Genomic DNA, 22,032 nt, shown 5'->3' with positions numbered 1-22,032 from the left:
ACTTTCTGGTATAGTTCGGTAGTTTGTAGCTGTGTGTATCTGTATGCTATGTTAGCTGATAAGTAGTTTTAGTTTAGTCTCAAAGTTTGTAGTAAAACAATCATAACTGTGTTATTTTAATCATGTTACAGCATGATGCCAGTGAATCACGTTCAGTCTCTTTGTACGTTAAGTCATTGTTTTGGCCAATGCTCGCTCGCGTCCCTATGGAGTGTGTGCACAAGTGCGAGCACGAGTAACAGGTAGTTGGCTGCAGTTCACTTAACGGCCACAAGTGTCATTAATAACAAGGGTTTCTGAATCTTACATACTGCACCTTTAATGTTATTTGGAACTTGTAGTAATGTGGGAAGAGCCATTTCATTATCTGTTTCTCTGGAGTTGTTAAACTTTTTGTAGTTTTGCTTGCTTGTTCAAGTTGTTTTATGCTGTATGCTGCGGTGTAATAGCTTACAGTGATTGATGGCAATTTTGCTTGCAATTCCCAAATAATGCCCTTTGCCCACCTTGTTTTATCAAGGCCCATCCCCTCGAAAATGTATGGCCTCGTCTCTGGTTTACATTGACAGAGATTCACAGCAACCAGAAGTCATTCAGTTTCAGTGAGTGTTGGTGACTTTAGACACCATAAGTGTGTTGCCAATTTATATTTTTGGGTGAATTGTCTCTTTAAGAAACAGGTATTCTTCACCAAGTACACCTGTGTTTGTGTACCTGTGAGACAGTCTCCATGCTGTGACGCAGGGCCTCCATGTCTTGACTGTACTGCTCTCTCAGGGCTTCCATGTCTTTATCATGGGTCTCAACCTCTTCCTTCAGGGCACCTTTCAGAGCGGTGAGCTCTCGCTCTCTCTGCCTTAAAGTGTCCTCCAGCTTCTGCCGCAACATCAGAGACTCCGACAGGTCCGCCTGTACTGTCATCAAGTCCTGCAGAAAGAGATAGAAAGACATTTTAGACAGACAGGTAGAAAAAAAAGACTGATAGATAGAAAAGAGTGACAGACAGATAGAAAGAGTGACAGACAGACAGACAGATAGAAAAAAATGACAGACAGATAGACAGAGTGACAGACAGACAGACAGATGGAAAGTGACGACAGATAGAAAAAAGTGACAGATAGAAAAGAAAGAGTGATAGACTGATAGAAAAGAGTGACAGACAAACAGACAGACAAGAAAGAGATAGAAAAGAGTAATAGACAGACAGAAAAGAGTGACAGACAGACAGAAAAGACAGACAGACACTTCTGCATTTATGTGAGCATACTAGATGCATAGTGTCAGACTGAGGTGAATTTTCCGGCATTCGTCTGAGCTCTTCCTGGAGTTGAGCCAGCTGATCTTCCTGTTGCCGTAAGCGAGACTCCGCCCTCTCTCTATCGATCCGCAGCTCCACCATTCTGAAGGCAGAAACAACTAATCAGCCAAATCTAATTAGGATGTCACAAAGCAACATCCAATCAAAAGTCTATGTGTGAGAGGGGCATATATTCCATTGGAAATGCACACTTGCTTTACAAAGTGTTCATGAGAAAAAAAAAGGCTCACTTACTGCTCCTGGTATTCCTGCAGTTCTCTCTTGGTCTTGTCCAGGAGTTGCTGCAATTGTGTGTTCTTGTTGAAAGCCTGATCCAGTTCAGTCTTTAGATTGCTGTCAGTCACTAGGATCTGAGGACCCTGTTGAACACCAAACACCAACAATGTTACTTCAAGGATTAACCAACAATCCACTAGCATCACAGAACAAGCCATAAAACTCACTTGCTTGCTTAACGCTTTTAGTTCACCATGGATTCACTCTGAAATGTCCGATAGCTTTTTAGAATAGCAGTTTTTGATTTACAATACAAGTAAAATAAAGTCAGTGGTTACCAACTTCAGAGACTTTCACATTTTTGTTCTACAACATAAATTACACACTGTCATATCATGACTTTTGAAATGAGTTGCTAACAAGTCTCTACATAAGGACTACAACGGTTATCCGATTCGTCAAGCACATAATCTCACATCCTTGTGGTAGTTGTAGTCTTTAAAAAACAGCGGCCTTTTAAATTCATGTATGAGGTATGACTGTTTAATTTATGTTGTAGAATAAAAATGTGAAAGTATCTTGCTCTTGCTCTCGAAGCTCAATCGACAACAATTGTGGCATAATGCTGATTACTATAAATAAGTAATTTTTACATAAAAAAGGGCAAATATTGCTGTTACAGTAAGATAATTTGGAAGAGGGCCAGTGGAAGAGAAGTGAAGAGGGCCAATCCATAAACATTGAAATACAAGCTGCTTAAAAAGTATAGTCATTAGACGTAAACATTATTCATGTTAACGTGAATTTAGTGTGATAAAATTAGAGATTTACCACCATTACAGCATTTACCAGATTACAGGGTTTAGCTGCGTTATGTCATCATGACAACCAAGTTGTAACACTGGATTTAAATGTCTAACCCAGATAAGGTTAGTAAGTGATTTTATCACACTAAAATCATGTTTATATGAATAGAGTTTGCATCTTGTTTTGTACTTTTGAAACAATGTGTATTTTAATATTTATATACTGGTCCCATTCGCTTTCATTGTAAGTGTCTTATTGTAACCGCAATTTTTGCTTTTTTTAAATGAACGAGGGATGAGTGAAAATGATTTGTTTTCTGGTAATGAAAATTATGCCACAAATGCCATTGATTGAGCTTAACTTGTACTGAACCCAATATATTCCTTTAACAACATACCTTATTTTACTCAAAATGAGAACCTGAAAAAAAGAAAATTCTCAATTTGATTAGAGGACAAATCCATCCACTGCACCATACAAGGATTGGTTTCCCCATTTATTCAAGGACAACACTTATTAAAGCTGAAGATATTTAGCTTTTGCACAAACACAAAAGCATATAGATTTCTAAAATAACATGAATGGAGTATTATAAATGTCATCTTGGGGCTAAGCATACAGTACATCTGACACAGCAGCTACTTTGTGTTCTGAATTTACCCTCAGGAATTAATAAATCATGGCTATCCATCTACACTACACCAGTTAAGTTAATCACCTCGTCCTTAGTAATAATTCACAAACATGCTGTAGGGAGATTCTGAGCAACTCCCGATGAAGACACATGTGTTAGCCTAATCAACTTTCAACAAAAATCATGTGACCATGTCACCGTAATGAATATAGATCTTGGTGTGTCTACACCTTCAGATCCCAAAGACACAAGGCAGGAACCAAAAAATAAAAATTATTCTATCCTGATAGTTAAATACTTGATTGAAATCACATGGCATACACAGCAAGCAGCCAGCTGTCTCCTCCTTATATATCTCAGTCCTCTAGGATATCTCTTTATTCAGAAAGGCGTACCCAACACCAGAACTTCATTCAACTGCTGTTGCCATCATTATCATGTCCACACATTGCTACTACTAGACCATTTGAACTGATCTCTTGGGTTGCGTTGTCTTAATGAATGAATGAATGAATGAATGAATGAATGAATGTATGTTACATTTATCTAGCGCTTTTTCTGACACTACACTCAAAGCGCTTTACACAGTGAACAGGGAACTCTCCTCAAAACAAATTTGAGCTTAAGTTACTGCTTGAATAGAATAAACATCAAATAAGTTTTGCAGTCTTCATCTTTCAACTGATTACAAAAACTGCAGGGCGGTATTACCAGAAGTAACCTTTGAGCACCTTCTAGCTATGCAAATTAAAAACAATTAGGTATTATCATGATATTTTAATAAAGCACTCAATTAAGTAAGACAATTACGATTAATTATTTTAAGCCCAAGCAGTTGAAAATCAAATGTATCACCACATCAACTCAGACTCTTATCATAGCTATTGCTTGATCACACAGGAAATCAACATGTTGCTATCGAATGTCCTGGTACCATGAAATTGACCCCATACTGCTGAATTTGTGACAAGCGCCATCTCCCATCAGACATTTTTGCATCGATTCAAATGTGTTTACCTTCTCCGGTCCTACAGAAATGAGGTAGCAATTCTGTTCATATTATCAATGAGTTCAGTTCGGAGGTTGCATTTTCCCTCTTAGATTACATTTTTACTCTACTTACGGTTAGGTTTAGGGTTTGGTTTAGGGGGCAGAGTTAATAAAATATGCATTATTTTTGACTATATTGCACCAAGTCATGATACCTAAGAGGCTGCATGTATAAAACTCAATATGATTAATTGGATTAAGTTGGATCTGCTCAATTTTAACCAATTAGTCTTATTCAAAAATATTGGAAAGCCAACAACTAAACAAAATCTAGATTAGTTCATTTATTCTAAAAACTTTCACACATCTGATGACTGATGAGAGTGTTCCGGGTGGTTACTAGGGCTTTGCTAGGGTGCTCTGGGCGGCTGCATACTTGCCTATTTTGTGTACGCATATTGTTTTGATTGTGGTTATACTTTTGCAATGGTGAGTATTTTAACGTTTACGGATTGGCCCCATTCACTTCAACTGTAAGTGCCTCACTGTTTTTTAAAGAAATGGAGGGACAAATCAAAATGATTTTTTTGTGGTAAATAAAATTATGCCACAAATGCTGCTGATTGAGATTAATTTGTATTGAACTTGGAATATTAATTTAACAAATTAGGCCTATTCATTAGCATTAAAACATTTGTCACTGTTTAAAAAAAAAAAAGAATCAGTGTTACTACAGCCATTGTCAGACATTAAAAATCTCCAAGCATTGGGCAAGCGAGGTTTACCTCACATTGATACTAACGACGACAACAGAGTTTAACATGCATGGACGAGTGCTCAGTGGGATATGACGTGAGAGAGGTCGTTCAACAAGTGTCCATTAATACTGAAACCCAGACACACTGGGCGCCCCCAGACTGAGGGGACACCCTCCCTCACAGATATCAATTTCTAGTGTAACTTAATTATTAATGGATCACAAAGAGCAAGCTCTCGACCACACATTCTAATCAGCTTTCCTTGTTGAAGCAATGGTTGCCAAGAGACCACAGGAGGATATTTCACACACGGTAAGCTTCTGCAAACACATAGACTAACAATATTACACACACACACACACACACACACACACACACACACACACACACACACACACGTTGGTGCGTCTATCCTTATAGGACTCTCCACAGACATAATGATTTTTATACTGTTCGAACTATAGATTCTATCCCCTAACCCTACCCCTAAACCTAACCCTCACATAAAACTTTCTGCATTTTTACATAATACCCTTGTAATTACCAGTTTGTAACATAAAAAGAAATGTCCTCGTAAACCACCCAAACCTGGCCACACACACACACACACACACACACAGGTTTATGCACAAGAAGGCATAAAGGATGAATATTTATTAATATTTTGATATTTTTTATTAACTGTCTGACAGTTAATCAAAATTTCCAAATATTTGTAAATATTAATCTTCTTTTCTATCATGCAGTACCTTGTGAACTCTGTAACTTAAAAAAAAAAAATATGTCTATATTGTAATATTATTTAAGGAAGTATTTCTATTAATGGGTATACCAAACTTTTAGAAATATGCTCTAGTCAAGATCAGGCACTTCATTTTCTTGCTGTTGTGTAAATATTGAAGTTAGAATGAACAGAATTTCTAACAAGATGTATACAGGCATTTGTTTCTGTTATCTTCCACTTTCACTGTCTCAGAATATCTTTCTCTTTCATGCTATTTCTCTCTCAAGACATGCAAAACAGGGACAGATATGCAAACTATGGGCACACACACACACACACACCCTCTGTGGATATAATTTCCACATTCAACAGACACCATACAGCATCATTCAGTGCTGGGAAATGCAAACTGATTTACTGAACGTGAGTGCTCTTACCTTCACCCCACAGAACCTCTCATGAATGAGACTCGCTTTACGTTTCATGGCCATATCACTCTCAACAGACCTAGTGTTTGAAAAAAGGAAGAACACTGAATGAACAAGGAAAGAAAACAGAAAACAGTAATTGCCTAAGCAAGCATCATTAATAAACTTAGAAAATATATCCTCAATTAATCTGTATTAGCCACTCTTACAATATTACAATTATTTTCAGTAATATTGTTGCAATTATCAGTAATGCATGCAGTTGAATATGTAATTAGACTCAGTCGATGTGTTAAACCTGAGGTCTGTCTTACACATTTGCTGATATGACTGTATTCACTGGGAAGTAAATTCATTGCCAGCTCTACAAATAAGAGTATTATTGTACCCTTCTTTAAGAATGTTGTAAATGGCTTGTTTGGCCTGGGCATCCTCTCCATTTTCAATCTCTGTACTCAGGGTCTGGCTCTTTATGAGGTCAGGGGTCATCTGGACATAAGACATTACAAAGGTCTAAGTTATCAAATTTGCAGAGCATTGTTAAAGCTCCATAAACAAAGTAAATTAATGACTTTTTTCTTCAGTGGAAAAAAAAAAGAGAGAAGTTTAACAGAATGCCAAGAGCCAGAATGACGACCCTTTTCCAAACAATGAAAGTGAATGGGGACTGGGGGCTGTCAAGCTCCAAATCTGACAAAAGTAACACCATAAAAGTACCAGTTCACATAACTTATTCGCTAAATTCCAAGTCTTTAGAAGCCATAAGATAGCGTTGTGTGAGGAACAGACCTCGACAGCCCCAGTCCCCATTCATTTTCATTGTATGGAATAGTGCCATCATTCGGTGAAACTTTTCTTTTAGTGTTCCACGGAAGGAAGAAAGTCATATGGTTCGGGAACAACATGAGGGTGACTAAATGATGACAATTTTCATTTCTGGCAGAATAAGGGCTTGAAGACTCACTGGTTTCTTTGGCACAAAAGATGGTGCCTCTTTGGGAACAAACAGCTTTGGAGATTGGCTGAAAGTGAGAGGTTTGGATTTGGGGACTGCAGATACTTTAGCAACAGATGTGGAGTCTCGTCCTAGACTGCCGGTTGATGGCTTAGGTGAGTTGAGTTTGGGCACTGTAGTGGGTGTAATAGTAGCATAGGGGTTAATTGTTGGTGAAGTCGGTGGGGGCTCATCGTTAGGTTTGGTCAGGGCATCTATGCTTTGGGATCGTACTCTGTTATCGAAGCGAGGCCGAGTTCGTGTTTCTGAGTTGGGAACATCACTACCACCAAAACGGCTGATAAGTTTATTAATGGGAGCTAATGACTTAGTGTCTATTGCTGGGGCTTTCTCTTCATCCAGTGAGCCTGAGGAAGTAGGCAGGAAAGATCCATTTATCCCTGCCCCATTAGGACTACCACCAATTCCATTCTGCCTGACCTTCCTAAGCCCTGCTTCATTAAAATCATCCTCTTCCTTGTTGTCCACCCTGTGAGCCAGTGTAGAAGGGGTAAGGCATTCTGTAGGCCTACCGTCAGCCTCTCCTTGGCTCCCTGCTTGTCCGTCACCAGGTGGCCTCTTTAAGGGGCTCCCATATTCCTCCTCTGGAGAGCTAGGTTGGCCAACTGGGGTATTAGAGTCCTGGGGAGTCCGAGCTCCTTCCCTTTGTACCGGCAGCAGACTGCTATAAGGAAAAGTCCGAGAAATAACTGGGGCTGAGTTTTGGGTCTGTGGTTGAGCCTTCAGCTGTACCCCATAAGAGTCTCCTTTCTCTCCATCATTGAGCACCACGTAGGGTTGTCCCGAAATTCCTTGCACCCGCACAGTTACTCCATATTTAGAGGGTGAAGGAGGTCCATTGCTAACACCACCAACTCCACCGGCTAGTCTAGTCATATCTGGGAACCCTCCTCCGGTGTCATCCAGATCTTTGATGAAGCGGATCTGTACACCATAGTCCAGAGGGGGCTTCCTTTCTGCTGAGAGGGAACTCATTGAGGCCTGCTGTGGAACCAAAACAAAGAATTTAATAAGTCGGTACACCAGCCCATAAAGAGACAAATAGAAAAAGGGCATGTCCACACTAATACTAATACATGATCCTTATTTTTTATTTTTTATTTTTTATTTTTTTTGTGCAGGCTACATCGACTTGTTTAATTGTTCAGATACAGAACAATTAATTTAGCTATCTGACCATTTTGCAGAGAATTGTACAAATTCAGCATCATTTAGTATGACATTTTTACTGTTTATTTTTTTTTGCCAAGACTGCTTTGCTACTGCCATTTTGGATCATGCTGACATTTCCATGTAAATATTAATAGCACTCATTTGCCAAGAAACTTTTAAACAAATTTCTCTCCATTTTTACCTTTTATTTTTTAATACATTGCCACACTTTGAGAAATATGAGACCATTTTGTGTGTGACACAGATATCAGATTTCAGCACAGGCACGGTCAGTGCTCTATATTTAAAAGAAAAAGAGAGATTGTTTGTATGTGACAAACAGGTGTGCCTGCTGGTAAGAGCAGGTTCTGGCACATTCCACTCTACTTCCTGTCTTCCCATTTTCCTAGAACACAGTTCCAGAATGTAGGAGCGGTAACATCAGCTCAAAAGTAGCTTATTACTGTAAAGCCAACATTCCTCAAATTATAAGTGCTAGTATGCAGCACACATAACATACACTTGAGTGTTGGATTAAAGATACTTAAGAGTTTAATCTAGATCAAGGGTTTTCAACCTTTACAGACCCAGGGACCCCAACCTGGTCTCATGACAAGTCGTAAGAATAGTACGCGGTAACCCAAACCCTAAATTTCGAGCCTGATTTTATAAGTAAATAATTATTGAGCACCACAACAGAAAGAGAAGCACTGGGGTTATGAATGTGCATTCTTATGACTTTTCATAAATGTAATCCCTAAACCTAACCATAAAGTCTTCTAACAGAAAAAAAAAAAAAAAACACACTGGAGTTTGGAATGAGAGGAGGGAAGCAAATTACAGGTTATTGACATACATCAGTCATTTGTATTGAGTAAATAAATATGAAATGAGTAACCAAATTCCCCCAACTAACTAACTAAGATCTTATGGGTTTTTGTTCCTTGCCACAGTCGCCTTCGACTTGTTCACTGGGGGCCTAAAACATTAATGCATGATTTCCAACCCAACCTCTTGTTAATTTCTCTCTTAAATTAATTTTGACCAAAAAAACCTATAAAAACCTTTGTACTGACTATCATATATTTTGTCGAAATGTCAAAAAAAAAGAAAAATTTTAAATTGAGCTGTGCTTTGTGTCAATATTGTTTAATATTGTGTAACATATGTCACTCAATTCTGCATGATGCATGGACCTTATGTTTTAATTGTTTTGTTTTTATTGATGTTTAACTACTGATAGAAATTTCTGTAAACTCCACTAATGCCTTGAGTAATATATGCATGTCAACCACACACACACACACACACACACACACACACACACACACATAGTATTCACTGTCACAGATTAATGATTACAACAGATCCTTTAAGATTTTAATAGATACAACAATATAACTCACCCCAGCTGCACATTTGCTATGAAAATAAGAAGTGGCCATTTACACTAAATTTTTAAAAATAGCAAAATGTCCATATGTACCTAATAAATACTTGTGACTGTAGTCCACACAGTCCACATTGACTTCACAAACGTATACCTCAATTAACATTTTTTGTATTGATTCGTAGATATATAACAAAGAAAACCAAACATATATACATTGAATCAACATTTAACCCCACTGTTACCCCTCCCCAATCACCAACCCCACCCTGACCCCCAACAAACACCCCTGTGGTAACATATAAGAATACACACACACACACACACACACACACATATATATATATATATATATATATATATATATATATATATATATATATATAATAATCATACATAATTAATACAATACTTCTCTCTCCACAGCCCCACCCTGAGAGTCCCCCAAAAATGCCAAACAACTGCCCCAATTCCTATTAAACAAATCCCAAAACCCCAGGCATCTAAATGACACCTCCTCAAAAGCTGCCACCCTCCCCATCTCCACACACCACTCCCAAAATGAGGGCGCTCCAGCCGACTTCCATCCCCTTAAAATAATCTGCCTGCCAATCATAACCCTGGTCAGAACCCGATTTTGTATGTGTTTATCCCCTATATTGATGACCACCCCATTACCCAAAATACAGAGTCTGGGCCTATACAATCTAGAGGGGGTCCAATAGAATCTATGTAAAATCTTGAATTGCATAAGGCGCACCCTTGCATCTCTAGATACAGACTTGACATTTTTTAGAATCCTAGCCCACACTCCAAGTTTAAATCTTTCTCACATAATCTCTTGATAGAAGTTAAAGCTCCATCCCCCAGACTCTGAATTAGTAGGGAGTAATACACTGATGCTTCATGACCTTTTCCAAAAGCAGTAATCACTTCTCCCAGAGTATCTGCCGCTTTAAGGGGGTGTATGCTACTCCCAAAAATAGTACAGAGCAGGTGGCGCAGCTTTAAATACCTACAGAACTAAAATCTGGGAATCCCAAAATGTTACACCAAATTTTCAAAGGATCTCAACCACTCCACTCTCATACAGATCACCGAGTGTAGTAACCCCCCTCCCAATCCACTCTGACCAGCAGAAAGGGGATTTATTAATTTGGAATATATAATTTGGGGTTCAACCAAATGCTCGAGGAAACATTTAAATAAATGTCCAAATTAAACACTCTGGACAATTTTGTCCACACCGAGTGCAAATGCGAGATAACTGGGTGTAACTTAACTTCTCCAATTAGTTTGATAGAAAGGCTTCGCAAAACAAATGTATAACTAATCAACAAAGTCACTGGTAATAACTTTGTACCAATAACAATAACCATAGCCAATAACATATTTCATAGAGTGTGTCTAAGGCACACTCACTTGAGTGTTTTGGTTTGGATTGACAGAATTTTGTTACAAAAACCAAAAACTAATTTGTCTGGCTTATGTTGCACTCTCTTTGAAGGTACTGATACCCTTAGGGTATGCTTGTGTTTGAAAGTGCTCCCTTTAATCCTGTTGTTTTCTTGGCTGATGCAAGTGTGGAGAAAACAGCTGTTTAATACAGTTTTCAGCCCATATATTAACTAAATATTGACTTGACAAGGAGGAGGGCGGGGCTGGGCTGTGACTACGCATGCCCAGCCCCCAATCGGGCTAATCAGCCGAGGAGAGGGATAAGTGCAACGAGATGCGGCAGTTCGGGAGAGTTGCTCTGTATGCGTATACGTTTGTGTGTCTTTGTGTTTAAGTCTATTAAAAACATTATATTGATGCTTCATCCAGGTCCCGCCTCCTCCTTTCCATTGAAACCTGTTACACTGACTAATTATACTATTGACTAAAAATACCAAAAAGTACAATGGTACTACTGTGTTTAAGTTGTACCATCACAATATCATGTTTTTTTTTTTGTTGTTTTTTTTTTTTTTTTTTTTTTACTTTTTTTTAAAATCGCAATAAATTGTCTTTTGGAAATATAACTGTTTGGCTAAACTTAGTTCAATCATGGACAGTGGTTTCACATGTTTTAAATGAGCTTTCTTGAATTAAAATTACCATGTAATTTAAACTTAAATACTTCAAGTAGACAGAACCGAACTGACTCAAGTAAACCCAACAAAATGTAACATCTCAAAATAACACATGAAAACTCTTACATTTTTTTTTAATATTCTAGCTAGAACAGGAAATGTTACATGCTGAACGAATAAAATACATGCTGGTGGGCAGCACTACTGAGTGTACCTTGATCACTATGCTACGGCTAGCACAGCAATTGCTCAATGGATAAAGCAATATGTAGAAAAGGCCTATTCAAAATGTATTGGTCCTCAAACAAGGCTCAAACTCCACCCTTTACCATGGTAACCCCCAAAACTACAATAGAAAATGTTTCTAAATCTCAAAATAACAAAACATTAAACACTCTCCCCTTTATTCATCTTGCACAAAGACACACAAAAGACACTTAATTTTCACATTCACGCTCCCTGTCGAGTCCCATACAAAGCATGCTGGGAACTAGAAATTCTCTGCCCAGTTTCAGTTTAGCAATCAAAAAATATTCATGTTGTCCCAACACAAATGGATTAAGTACAGCTGACAAGACTTTTTTTGTTTGTTTTTTGTTTTTTAGAGTTGATTCAACTTAGTTAATTTAAGTTCCATTGGTTAACTGGGATTTTTGAGTAATATGAACACAGAAGGATTGAGTAAAACTGATGTTCTTTTTTTTTTTTTTTTTTTTTTTTTTGAGTGAATGGTAGCGCCAGGGTATTCTTTGAAGTACCTTGCTGTACCAAATGAATACCATGGTATATGCATGACTATCTAGTAGCACAGTGATTTCAAAGTACGAAAGCATTACCATTTGATAACTATTAGTGTACCATGGTGCTGTCGCAGTACTTTTTTGTAAGGGTACTGTGAAAAGAATACATTTTGTTATGGTAGTTTGGAAATGGAAGAGCATATTTATACTAAAATAATAAGTAAAACTCTCTGGATTATCTCACAGGAGAATGCTTGAGCTGATGTCCAGCTTGTTCTAATTAGACAGTGTAGGAAATAACCAAGAGCTTTATATTAAATTACACGTTCAACTGAGAAACACACCTTTTAGAGGAGCTCTCGTTCTCCTTTAGTTTCACTATTTACACATGATTTTGGTGTCTTGGGAAGCAGGTGTAGAATAAAACCTTTACTTCCAGCCACGAGATTCCATGTTTAAATTGCGTCACACCCATCCAGAGAGTTAGTCAGTATCGGTGGGGTCGAAACCAAATGAGTGTTTATTTTAATACACGGAGATAAAGTTTAATTTACGTTACAATAAAGTCTGTTTAAACTACGTATCCATCAACTGTGTTCGATTGGATTCATTAAAAATATCGATACAAAAGCTAATGAGACCGAAACCATGTTTCCTTCAAATGGGTTATTTTTTTAAAAAAAGCAACTTTGCATAAGTTATATAGCCTAGGTATCATAACCTGCCACATGCTGATCGCTCCTATTATTTAAAGAGAAAGCCAGATCTTTTTTCCAAGCGGCAAGATCAAAGCAGATTCTGGAGACATAATGACTTTATTATATTATTGAGGAGAGAGAGATGCCAACCTGGATCAGGGCATCTTCTCTATTGTCATTCAGCCATTGGACACAAAGCAACAGGTGTTTCTCTGCTTCGCTCAGCAGAACACAGGTGTAAATGTGAAGCCATGATTATGTATTATAAGAAACCAAAGGCTGGACACAAACAGCAACAACGACAAAAACACACGGCTGAGTAACCAATGGCATTCTTTTTGCTTACCTGATTTCCGAAACCTGTTTTCCCGGGAGTTACACCAAGCACAAAGTCAATGAATGTCTCTCTAGGTTTTGACTAAATAAGAAATTCCTCGTTAACATCGAGGTTGGACCGTCATGCAAAACTGTCAGTGCTTTTTTATTTTTTTCTTCTTCTCCGAAGCAACCTGTTGCCTGTGCGTCATTGGCCCGCCCCTCCCGAGCGCTGATTGGCCGGAGAGTTGTTCCAAGGCCGTGCGATGGGAACAGGTCATTGGCCGGAATCCAACGTCAATCTCAAACGAATAATTCAGGACCCAGTTTAAAGAAACTCGATTGCATTGTATAGCTATAGCGCTGTTTTAAAACGTGTTTTAAAACAAAAATACTCAAACTAAGACAGCAATTTATTTGTGAATGGAAAATTTTATTATAAATGTTTTATAGGCTTCTAAAGTGATAACAAATAGTTTATTTGTTTAAGAAAGTGCAATTATAACTTAACATTTGTAAACTTAAAATGTTAGTTATAGCGTTTATCAATAAAGGTTTTTATAGAGAGATTCGTTTTCTTATTTACCAGTTTATTCAAATAAAATTCAATGAAAATAAATAAATAAATAAATAAATAAAAACAACAACAACAGAAACTTAGAATTCCCAGAAAAAGAGCTGTTCAGACCGAACGCGTTCTTGCGCTAAAATAAATAAATAAAATAAATTAAAAAAAAATAAATAAATAAATAATAAAAAAAGATGTGTAAAAATCTTGGTCTTACAGATATTTGGAGACTTCTGAATTCATCTGGGAGGGACTACACCTTTTTTTTAATCAGTTCAAAAGATTTACTCTACAGTAGATTTATTTTATATATACAAGTCACTTTTTCCATTTGCTACTGATTGCTCAATTGGGAACATTTCAACAAATGTTAAAGACAGAAGTTAATGTTTATGTGGAGGCCAATTGATCCTTAGTGTCCTCTGTGGGCGTGGCATGGGAGGCGCTTAAGGCAGTTCTGTATGGTGCTCACAGCCTTTGGAAAGGGGTATGAAGCTTCAGTGTATTATTCCTCGTTGATTCAGAGTCTTGGTTATTGGAGTTATTCTATGATGTCTAAACAGCTTTTAAGAGGTTATGGGAAAGAGATTTGAACTTGGTATTAAAGGATGGGGAATTGGAAAAAAATGTAAAACATTTTTAAAACTATGTCTAGAGGTGCAAGGGTACACCGTATTCAGTTTAAGATTTTGCATAGTTTCTATTAGACACCCCCTAGATTGTTTAGTCTTGGTTTAAAAGACACACTTTACCTTCTTAGAGGATGGAGACATAGCCCGTGCTCTGTGGTTCTGCGCCAAGATTCAAGAACTCTGGTTGAATGTCCAGAATTTTATCTGTGAGGTTTTAGATACTCAAATTTAATTCTGCCCCGGACTATGTATATTGGGTGATGGGGAGGTTATTAAAGTAGGTGACAAATATACAAAAAGCTGGGTCCAAACTATAATTCTTAAGAGGATGGAAGTCAATTGGCACTCCCTCATGTCAAGAATGGTTCACCGAATTGAGCAGGGTGGCGGCATTCGAAAAGATATCATACAAACAGCTTGGCAGATTTGATGCATATGGTAAGAAATAGGTTAAATACATGACCTTTCTTGAAGGCTTACGGTGAAGGCCATGTGGAGAGAAACTTTTTTATTCTCTGTTCGTGTTTATATGTATATACTCAGGCTTGGACCACGGGAATGTTTGTTGGGGGTTGGGGACTGGGAGGGGAATAGGGAATTAATAGTGGTTAAGGGGGATAATGGTTGACTCTGTGCATGTATATTTTGCTTTGTTCTGTGTTATGTTTGAGAATCAACCAATAAAAATGTTAATCTGAAAAAAGAAGCAATACCAATTATAATTGAAAGATGTTTTTAAATAATTTAGCATACCTTTATCATTTTTTAACATTCCCTATATCATTAACTGTTCAAAATTAATGACTTATAAAATTTATTCTATGATGTCTAAAATTTCATAGCCTGGTTTAAAGGGTGGTCAAATGTCAAATTTAATAGAATGAAAAGGTCACAAAAACAGACACTCGTAAAAAAAAAAAACAATTAAGTTTACTTCTTTCAGTATGAGCCTGAGCCCCGAACACCCCCATATTACTACTCAATGCTGGCCAATAGAGGGCACCAGAGCAAGCACACAGAACAGCATACACACAAGTACATTCAAAATAACAAATAAGAAAAGGCAACCTTAGACAGAAATGTAGAAATCAAAAATAGAAAAAAAATGGCAAAAATCTTACTCTGCGACAACATCCGATTTAGTCTGTAATTTGGTCTACTTCATAGCCCAGGATGAGGCCTAATCGGAACATCAGAAAGTAACAATTTAAAACAGATGAAGTACTGCATTGGCTCACATGCAATCCAAAGACTACATACATACACTGATACAGTTATGGATTATCACTATTCGCTACGCCATCATCCACCAATGTCCACTTTTGTGTGAAAAAACAGTGAGTAGCTGTACATGAAGAAAAACAATCAAGAGTTTTATTGACCAATAATCACAAGACCCTAATTTCTGTCTTTTGAAGATCTCACCAGTATTCCACAATGGACATAGTGAATGTTCATTATCTACATGCCTTTATTTGCCTTTTGTCAGTCAAAGGTGCAGGATGCTGCCAGTTACCTTTGGATATACTAAAACAGAGATCACTGAGAGGAGAGGTCATGTGGTGACTACAGACTCTTGCCATTACATTAGTTAATGCCAAAGCGTTCTTTGCCAGACTTTTGTCAAATTGAGGTAGCAGTTGGCATCAGTGCTTTGCAGATCAACAAGTTGGAGTTTGAAACAGAAAAAACAAGGTTGGACAGCTCTTTGGGGGCTGATTTAGGGTATATCACACAAAAGCATCAATTCTCGTACATATGTATTGAATACGATAATCATAGCCTTTTCATTGTGGCCAGAATCAAATAACTAATCCAATTCTCCACATTTTTGTGACAAATGAAGACCAGTGAGTGCATCTCAAAACGGAATAAACCTGAAAGTTTGAAAGTGTGCCATGGTATACTATATACAAAGATTTTAAAGTTCTCCACATCTGGTTTTTGGACTTTATTTAGAAACAGGGGGCCTAAAAGTGCTAATGAGGTCTGGTTCTCAGTCTTATTTTTCAGTTCCATTTCAATTTTGCCATTTCTTACTGTGAAACACAACCCTTGAGCACCAAGAAATACACTTCCCCTTCTCTTAATAACAGTCCCTCAGCCATCATTGGCAGCCACAAGCTGTCCCAGTCCCTGGCGCACATAAACCGCTTGAATCTCTTTTGTTTTGAGGCAGAAGTCGCAGGCCCACACAGCAGCACTCTCTCTGGTTAGCAGGCCATATGCTGGCTCCGTTAGGCCTGTGCAGTCTCTATGGAACCAGCGTTGGCATGATGCCTCACATAAGATGGCCTCTTGGTCATCGTGAACTTCTGACATGCAGAGGCCACAGGGGAAAACCATACCTCCACCAAGCTTTGGGGGACCGGAGCCTGGGCCAGCAGATGGCGGAGCAGGCCCACTGGGAAGTGGGGACTGGGTGTTCGGTGTGGAGTTGGAATTGGATGTTGGATTGGGGTTACTACCTGGAGTGTTGCCGCCACTGCTGTTGTTAAGGTTGTTCTGGTTGGAATTGGGCGGCTGGTTTGACATTGACCCTCCTGGAGCATTGTTTTGCTGGCTGTATGGTCCAGATCCTGGGGTAGAGTTTGGTGGTGTTGGTTGCTGCTGATTGGATGGAGTGTTGGGGCCAGGGCCACCAGTAGAGTTGGGTGCAGGATGCTGATTGGTTGGCGTTTGTTGGGGCTGTGGACCATTAAGAGGGCCCGTTGGGGAAGAGTTGGGATTGAGGGGTGGAGGAGCCGACTGGGGTTGCCCTGGTGTGTTGGGGTTGGGTTGTGGGACATCTGGATGACTTTGGAAACCTCCTCCAGGCTGTGGAGGTCCAGGGGCTGGGGATGGACCAGGGGTTGCGTTGTTGGATGGAGGACCAGAGGGATTAAGGTTGGTTGGTTGCTGTTGAGAGGGGATGGGTGGACCACCACCTGGACCACCAAAGTTCTTTCCCTCTTCGCCTACAGGGGGACTTGATCCAGGGTATGGACCATCTTGTGCAGGAGGGAACTGTCCTTGTGGAGGCATACCTGGGTGTCCGCCCACCATATTACCACCTCCACCTGGACCACCCATTCCCATCATGTTCATTCCTCCTCCCATACCTCCCATAGGGTTCATGGGGCCATGCGGGGGCCCACGAGGGCCAGGGCCCCCAGGTAAAGGTGGGCTGTTGAAGGGATGGCCCCCCTGCCCATGTGGAGGCTGTTGTTGATGCATCCCAAACCGCGGGTGAGGCGGACCTCCTCCGCCTCCTGGACCACCACCCATTCCTCCAGGAGACAGCATCGGGTTGAAGCCCTGCCCAGGGTGCATGGGAGGGCTGAAATTGGGTGGCATGTTAAACTGGGATGGCCCTCCAGGTGGAAAACCTCCTCCACCACCTCCTCCGCCTCCTCCACCTCCAAAGCCAGGCATGCCTCCAAATCCAAGTGGGTGGTGTGGTCCAGCGTTTGGTGTCGGGGGACCAAATGGTGGTCTTCGGCCAGGTTGGCCACCTCCAGGTCCTCCAGGCCCACCCATGAATCCCATACCTCCTCCCATTCGGCCGGGCCCGCCATAGCCTCCTCCGCCTGCCCCTGGGCTAGGCAGGAATGAGGCACCACCTGGACCACCTCCTCCACCAGGCCGCAATGGCGGACCAAAGTCATCATCAAAAGGGTTAGAGGCCACCAGGTGATCCACCATAGGAGTGGGAGGGGGAGCAAACTCAGAGAGGTGGGAGAACGCTGCCCCCTATGAGGAAATACAATGAGTGAAAGAAAAGGTTATTACTTTGACACCGAGTGCATTAGTTTAAGCAGATATTTAGTGAGTACAGAGACCACTCCACTTAAAGACTTTGCAACTGTTACAACAAATAAAGACTTCAAACAAAGTGTCTATTGAGAAGCATTAAAAAAATAGATAAGTTCACTGCAAAAATTCTGTTATTACATGGAAAACATTTTTCAAAATTCTCATTTTGTGTTCCATAGGAAAAATAAAATGAGATTATGGCTTCTTTCTCCCTTGGTATAAAAAAAAAAAAGAGATGTTAGCCAGTATGTTAGTATCTCAGTTAACATTAACTTTTTACCATACTTTTATCATACAATAAAAGTGAATGGTGACCAAGACTAAAATTTTGCCTAACATCTATCATCTGCTGGAATGGAAGACAATAAGTCATACTGGTTTGAAATATGGCTAGGTATTGCCAGCCACCTCGCAATATGATACATATCGTGATACATGTTTCAATGAACAGAAGCAGTTCTGACCGCTCTAAGAAACGGCGGTCTCAGAGTTTGTGCTTATTTAGATGACCTGCTTCTTCATTATTGAACTACTGGATATAATGTGAATACACAAATATAAGTGTTGATTAAGTATTGATGCAATATTGTGAAAAAAGTATTAAGTATATATATGTATGATTTTTTTTTAGCACAGCCCTAGTTTGAAACAACACAAGAGTGAGAAAATTATGACAGTAGTTTCATACTTGGGTGAACTACTCAATTCAGAAATTTACCTGAGAGTTGGATTTTCTCTTCTTTTTCTCTGGGCTCTTCATCTGGGAACCTATGTAGAGAGAGAAATGGAATGGAAGATGGGAAATGACAGGAATGGAAAGAGAAGGGGGGAAATAGTATTTTAAGTAAAACCACATTTGTGTAAAACATTTTGTTATGAACTTCTGTGCCCTATTAAAACTGTGCACAATTTTAATTACTTGTCTTAGTGTTGTTGTGCTGGTTGTGTGTCATCTAATCAGATTGAGATCATCATCTTTCCCTTTACTTACATTCTGTCAAAACCAATCCCTGATTTTAAAGAGATAGTTCACCCAAAAATGAAAATTCTCTCATCATTTACTCACACTTATGCCATCCCAGATGTGTATGACTTTCTTTCTAAAGAACATAAAGATTTTTAGAAAAATATCTCAGCTCTCTTGGTCCATTCAGTGCAAGTGAATGGTGGCCAGAACTATGAAGCTTAAAAGGCAGCATAAAAGTAATCTATCCAACTTTTTTCTCACTGGGGAAAACAATGTGGGTGGGACTTCCACCAGAAGTCGTTCTACAACATTCCCTAGCTCTGACTGCAGTCATTTTAGACCCTGTTCACAGCTGGTAATAAGATGCGTTTTGGATGATCCGATTGCAAATGGTCAGCGCTAAATATAGTTATAAACGGGTTGCAAAATGTTTTGCGATTGGGTCACAAAAACACATCGCATTTGAGGTTTAAAATGCTGTCCTGATGCGTCCCAAATTCATCAATCACCTGTCATCACCCGCCAAACAAAAGTTTAAACTTGCGTGCGGATTTAAAAGAAAATAACCATCCAATTGGAAAACTTGAAAAAGCGATTACATACCCAAGGATGAGAACGTCACGGCTCTTCCTCAGCGTGTCTGTCTGATTTGAACATGCAGGGTGACAAGATGACAAGCACACACATCTGAAGCTGAACTAACACAGGTACTCCACTAAAACAACCGATAATTTTGCTCAAAATGTTGTTTTTGTGCTTAGATTAAATCTCAACTGTATCTGGGAGAAACAGCGTGCCGATTTTGTAAGCGCTTTCATTGCCTTGATGACTTCTTTCAGTTTATAATCGTTCAGTAACATACTGATATAGTGACTGATGTATGTTCTCAAATTCATACATGCTCTCCTCAAAATCCCAACACCGCAACGAAAGAATGAACGGGACGTATGCTGCAACAACAGCTTTGTTTACTTGACAACGGAAGTAATGCCCATATTTCTCGCTAAGCATCAAGGGACATAGGAAAAAGGTGGATACGACTCCAGTGGTTAAATATATATCCTCAGAAGCAATAAGATATGTGTAGGTGAGAAACAGATCCATATTTACTTTAATATTTACTTTTACGCCACCAGCTTTTTGGAACTTCAAAGTTCTGGCCACCATCCTCTTGCATTGTATGAACCTATAAAGTTGAGATATTCTTCTAAAAATTGTGTGCTGCAGAAGAAAGTCATACACATCTGGGATGGCATGAGGGTGACAATTTGAGGAGAGAATTTTTATTTCAGGGTGACATATCCCTTTTACTTTGAAACAGACTGACAGCAGATTTGAGTCAATTATATATTGCCAAATACATTACATTATTGGTGCACTGATGCAAATAGATTTAATTTCCAAACTAACTATTCCAGATCCATTCTAATTATCTTTATACATCTATGTAGCAGGGGCGGAGCTAGAGGGGGGGCCAGGGGAGACCATAGAGTAACACACTAGTTTGGAACAACATAGAGGTGGGTAAATGATGACAATTTTCATTTGGAGTGTACTAATCCTTTATTAAAGTTGGCATCTAAATTCCCAATATTAACCCCATAGGAAATAGTAATATGTCCAGAAACTGGGGATGCAATCAGAGATCCCAAACCCTAAAATCCAGGTGTGAGGCTTGCGTTAGGGTAAAACACAAGTTGGACAGGAGTTGCAGTGTATAAAAAACAAACCAACACTCAAGTGAAAAGACAAGTGATGCGAGGTTGACATAAAACTACCCAAAAAGACAGAACCCCACGAAAAACAAGGCCACCGTACATTCAGCCATGTGCGGACAGGGAAAAGGGAGATTTTGCAGCCAGAGATGTGTGGAATCCTGCTCGGACACAGAGATGCGCTGATTGACAGTTTCCTACCTTTGCCTCGTTTTCCTTGACTCTGTCCCGCCTGTTGTCCCGCCATTAATATGACTGTCGGTGCGGTGCCATGTCACCGTTCATTTAAAGAAATGTGTGTAATTGACGTATACCTCCTCGGGTCCAACGAGCACCAACCCCGCCGCCCCAGGTATGAATTGCACGTGAAAATGCTTAAATAAAACTGAACCTGTTCCAATAGGCCAATGAGGTCAGGTATCTAATATTCTGCAACATGTCTAAAGGATACATGAAGGTTTTGAGTCAGCTGTAGCATCCATTAGATGCATGAGATCCCAAATAATAATACTATCTGGAAAAGCGTCACAACTGAAAACAATGAGTTAATAAACGAGAGATTTTTGCAAGCACGCAAACCAGCCGCTGATAGAGCAGGGAATGCAATATTAAAGTTATTATAAATGATTATGATTTGACTAGGTGTGATTGCACATCTGCCTGCCTGCAATGTGATCACATACAGATGTGTATCTACCTGGATACCTATCTAAATGACATTTAAAGCAAACACACCAAGCACGTGTCCCCATTTTTAAACCGCGATCGATCCGAATGTGTAATGTGATTGTAAATCACGCGTTACGCGCGAATTCATCACAAATTTTAATTCAAACGTGATTTGAATTCGCGAGCAAGCTACCGTTAGCCGTTTAGCCCTCAGCAAGCAAGGTACATAATGTGAAGCATTGCTCACACAGCTCATTCATATACACCTGACTGTTGCATCAAGACATGGATGTCAACCCTCATATGACAAACAATCAATGTCAAATAGACTTACGATTTAATTTTAATCCCCAAACGCGAAATTGGCCATGTTAATTGCGGCCTACTCGTTGCCGGACAAAGAGGGACAGCCGTAGTCGACTCGCT

The 22,032-nt window shown here is 39.3% G+C and overlaps 2 protein-coding genes across 4 annotated transcripts in view; both read right to left on the bottom strand.

The window, feature by feature from the left end:
* The window catches only part of LOC127420990 (cingulin-like), a 31,195-nt gene extending 17,782 nt beyond the window's left edge, over nt 1-13,413 (bottom strand). For both annotated transcript variants that reach the window (XM_051663675.1, XM_051663676.1), the window contains exons 1-7: nt 13,292-13,413; nt 6,840-7,874; nt 6,264-6,364; nt 5,885-5,954; nt 1,553-1,677; nt 1,268-1,400; nt 715-927 (exon numbers count right to left, since the gene is read on the bottom strand). In XM_051663675.1, the coding sequence (XP_051519635.1) occupies nt 715-927; nt 1,268-1,400; nt 1,553-1,677; nt 5,885-5,954; nt 6,264-6,364; nt 6,840-7,865 (1,668 nt within the window). In that variant the 5' untranslated portion in view covers nt 7,866-7,874; nt 13,292-13,413. The remainder of the gene's footprint in view (nt 1-714; nt 928-1,267; nt 1,401-1,552; nt 1,678-5,884; nt 5,955-6,263; nt 6,365-6,839; nt 7,875-13,291) is intronic.
* Nucleotides 13,414-13,903: 490 nt separating this feature from the next.
* On the bottom strand, nt 13,904-22,032 carry pygo2 (pygopus homolog 2 (Drosophila)). 2 transcript variants are annotated; one of them, XM_051663696.1, is made up of 3 exons: nt 21,941-22,032; nt 18,974-19,023; nt 13,904-18,192 (listed from the first exon to the last, which is right to left on the bottom strand). In XM_051663696.1, exons 2-3 carry the CDS (start codon nt 19,013-19,015, stop codon nt 16,561-16,563), a joined length of 1,674 nt encoding a protein of 557 aa, XP_051519656.1. In that variant the 5' UTR covers nt 19,016-19,023; nt 21,941-22,032; the 3' UTR covers nt 13,904-16,560. The 2 variants fall into 2 exon arrangements, with proteins under 2 accessions (XP_051519656.1, XP_051519655.1); XM_051663695.1 differs by having other exon boundaries at nt 21,139-22,021.

The sequence above is a fragment of the Myxocyprinus asiaticus genome, chromosome 30 (genome assembly GCF_019703515.2).
Source record: "Myxocyprinus asiaticus isolate MX2 ecotype Aquarium Trade chromosome 30, UBuf_Myxa_2, whole genome shotgun sequence".
Lineage (NCBI taxonomy): Eukaryota > Metazoa > Chordata > Actinopteri > Cypriniformes > Catostomidae > Myxocyprinus > Myxocyprinus asiaticus.
Note: the sequence above shows the minus strand (reverse complement) of the source record. Positions and strands in the feature narration are given on the sequence as shown.

Excerpts from the sequence above, each read along its gene's own strand:
- pygo2 (XM_051663695.1), bottom strand. The coding sequence starts at position 21,184 with ATGGCGGGACAACAGGCGGGACAGAGTCAAGGAAAACGAGGCAAAG. Across the intron at positions 19,024-21,138 it reads TCAAGGAAAACGAGGCAAAG|GTTCCCAGATGAAGAGCCCA; the intron begins GTAGGAAACTGT and ends CTCTCTACATAG. Across the intron at positions 18,193-18,973 it reads AGAGAAAATCCAACTCTCAG|GGGGCAGCGTTCTCCCACCT; the intron begins GTAAATTTCTGA and ends ATTTCCTCATAG.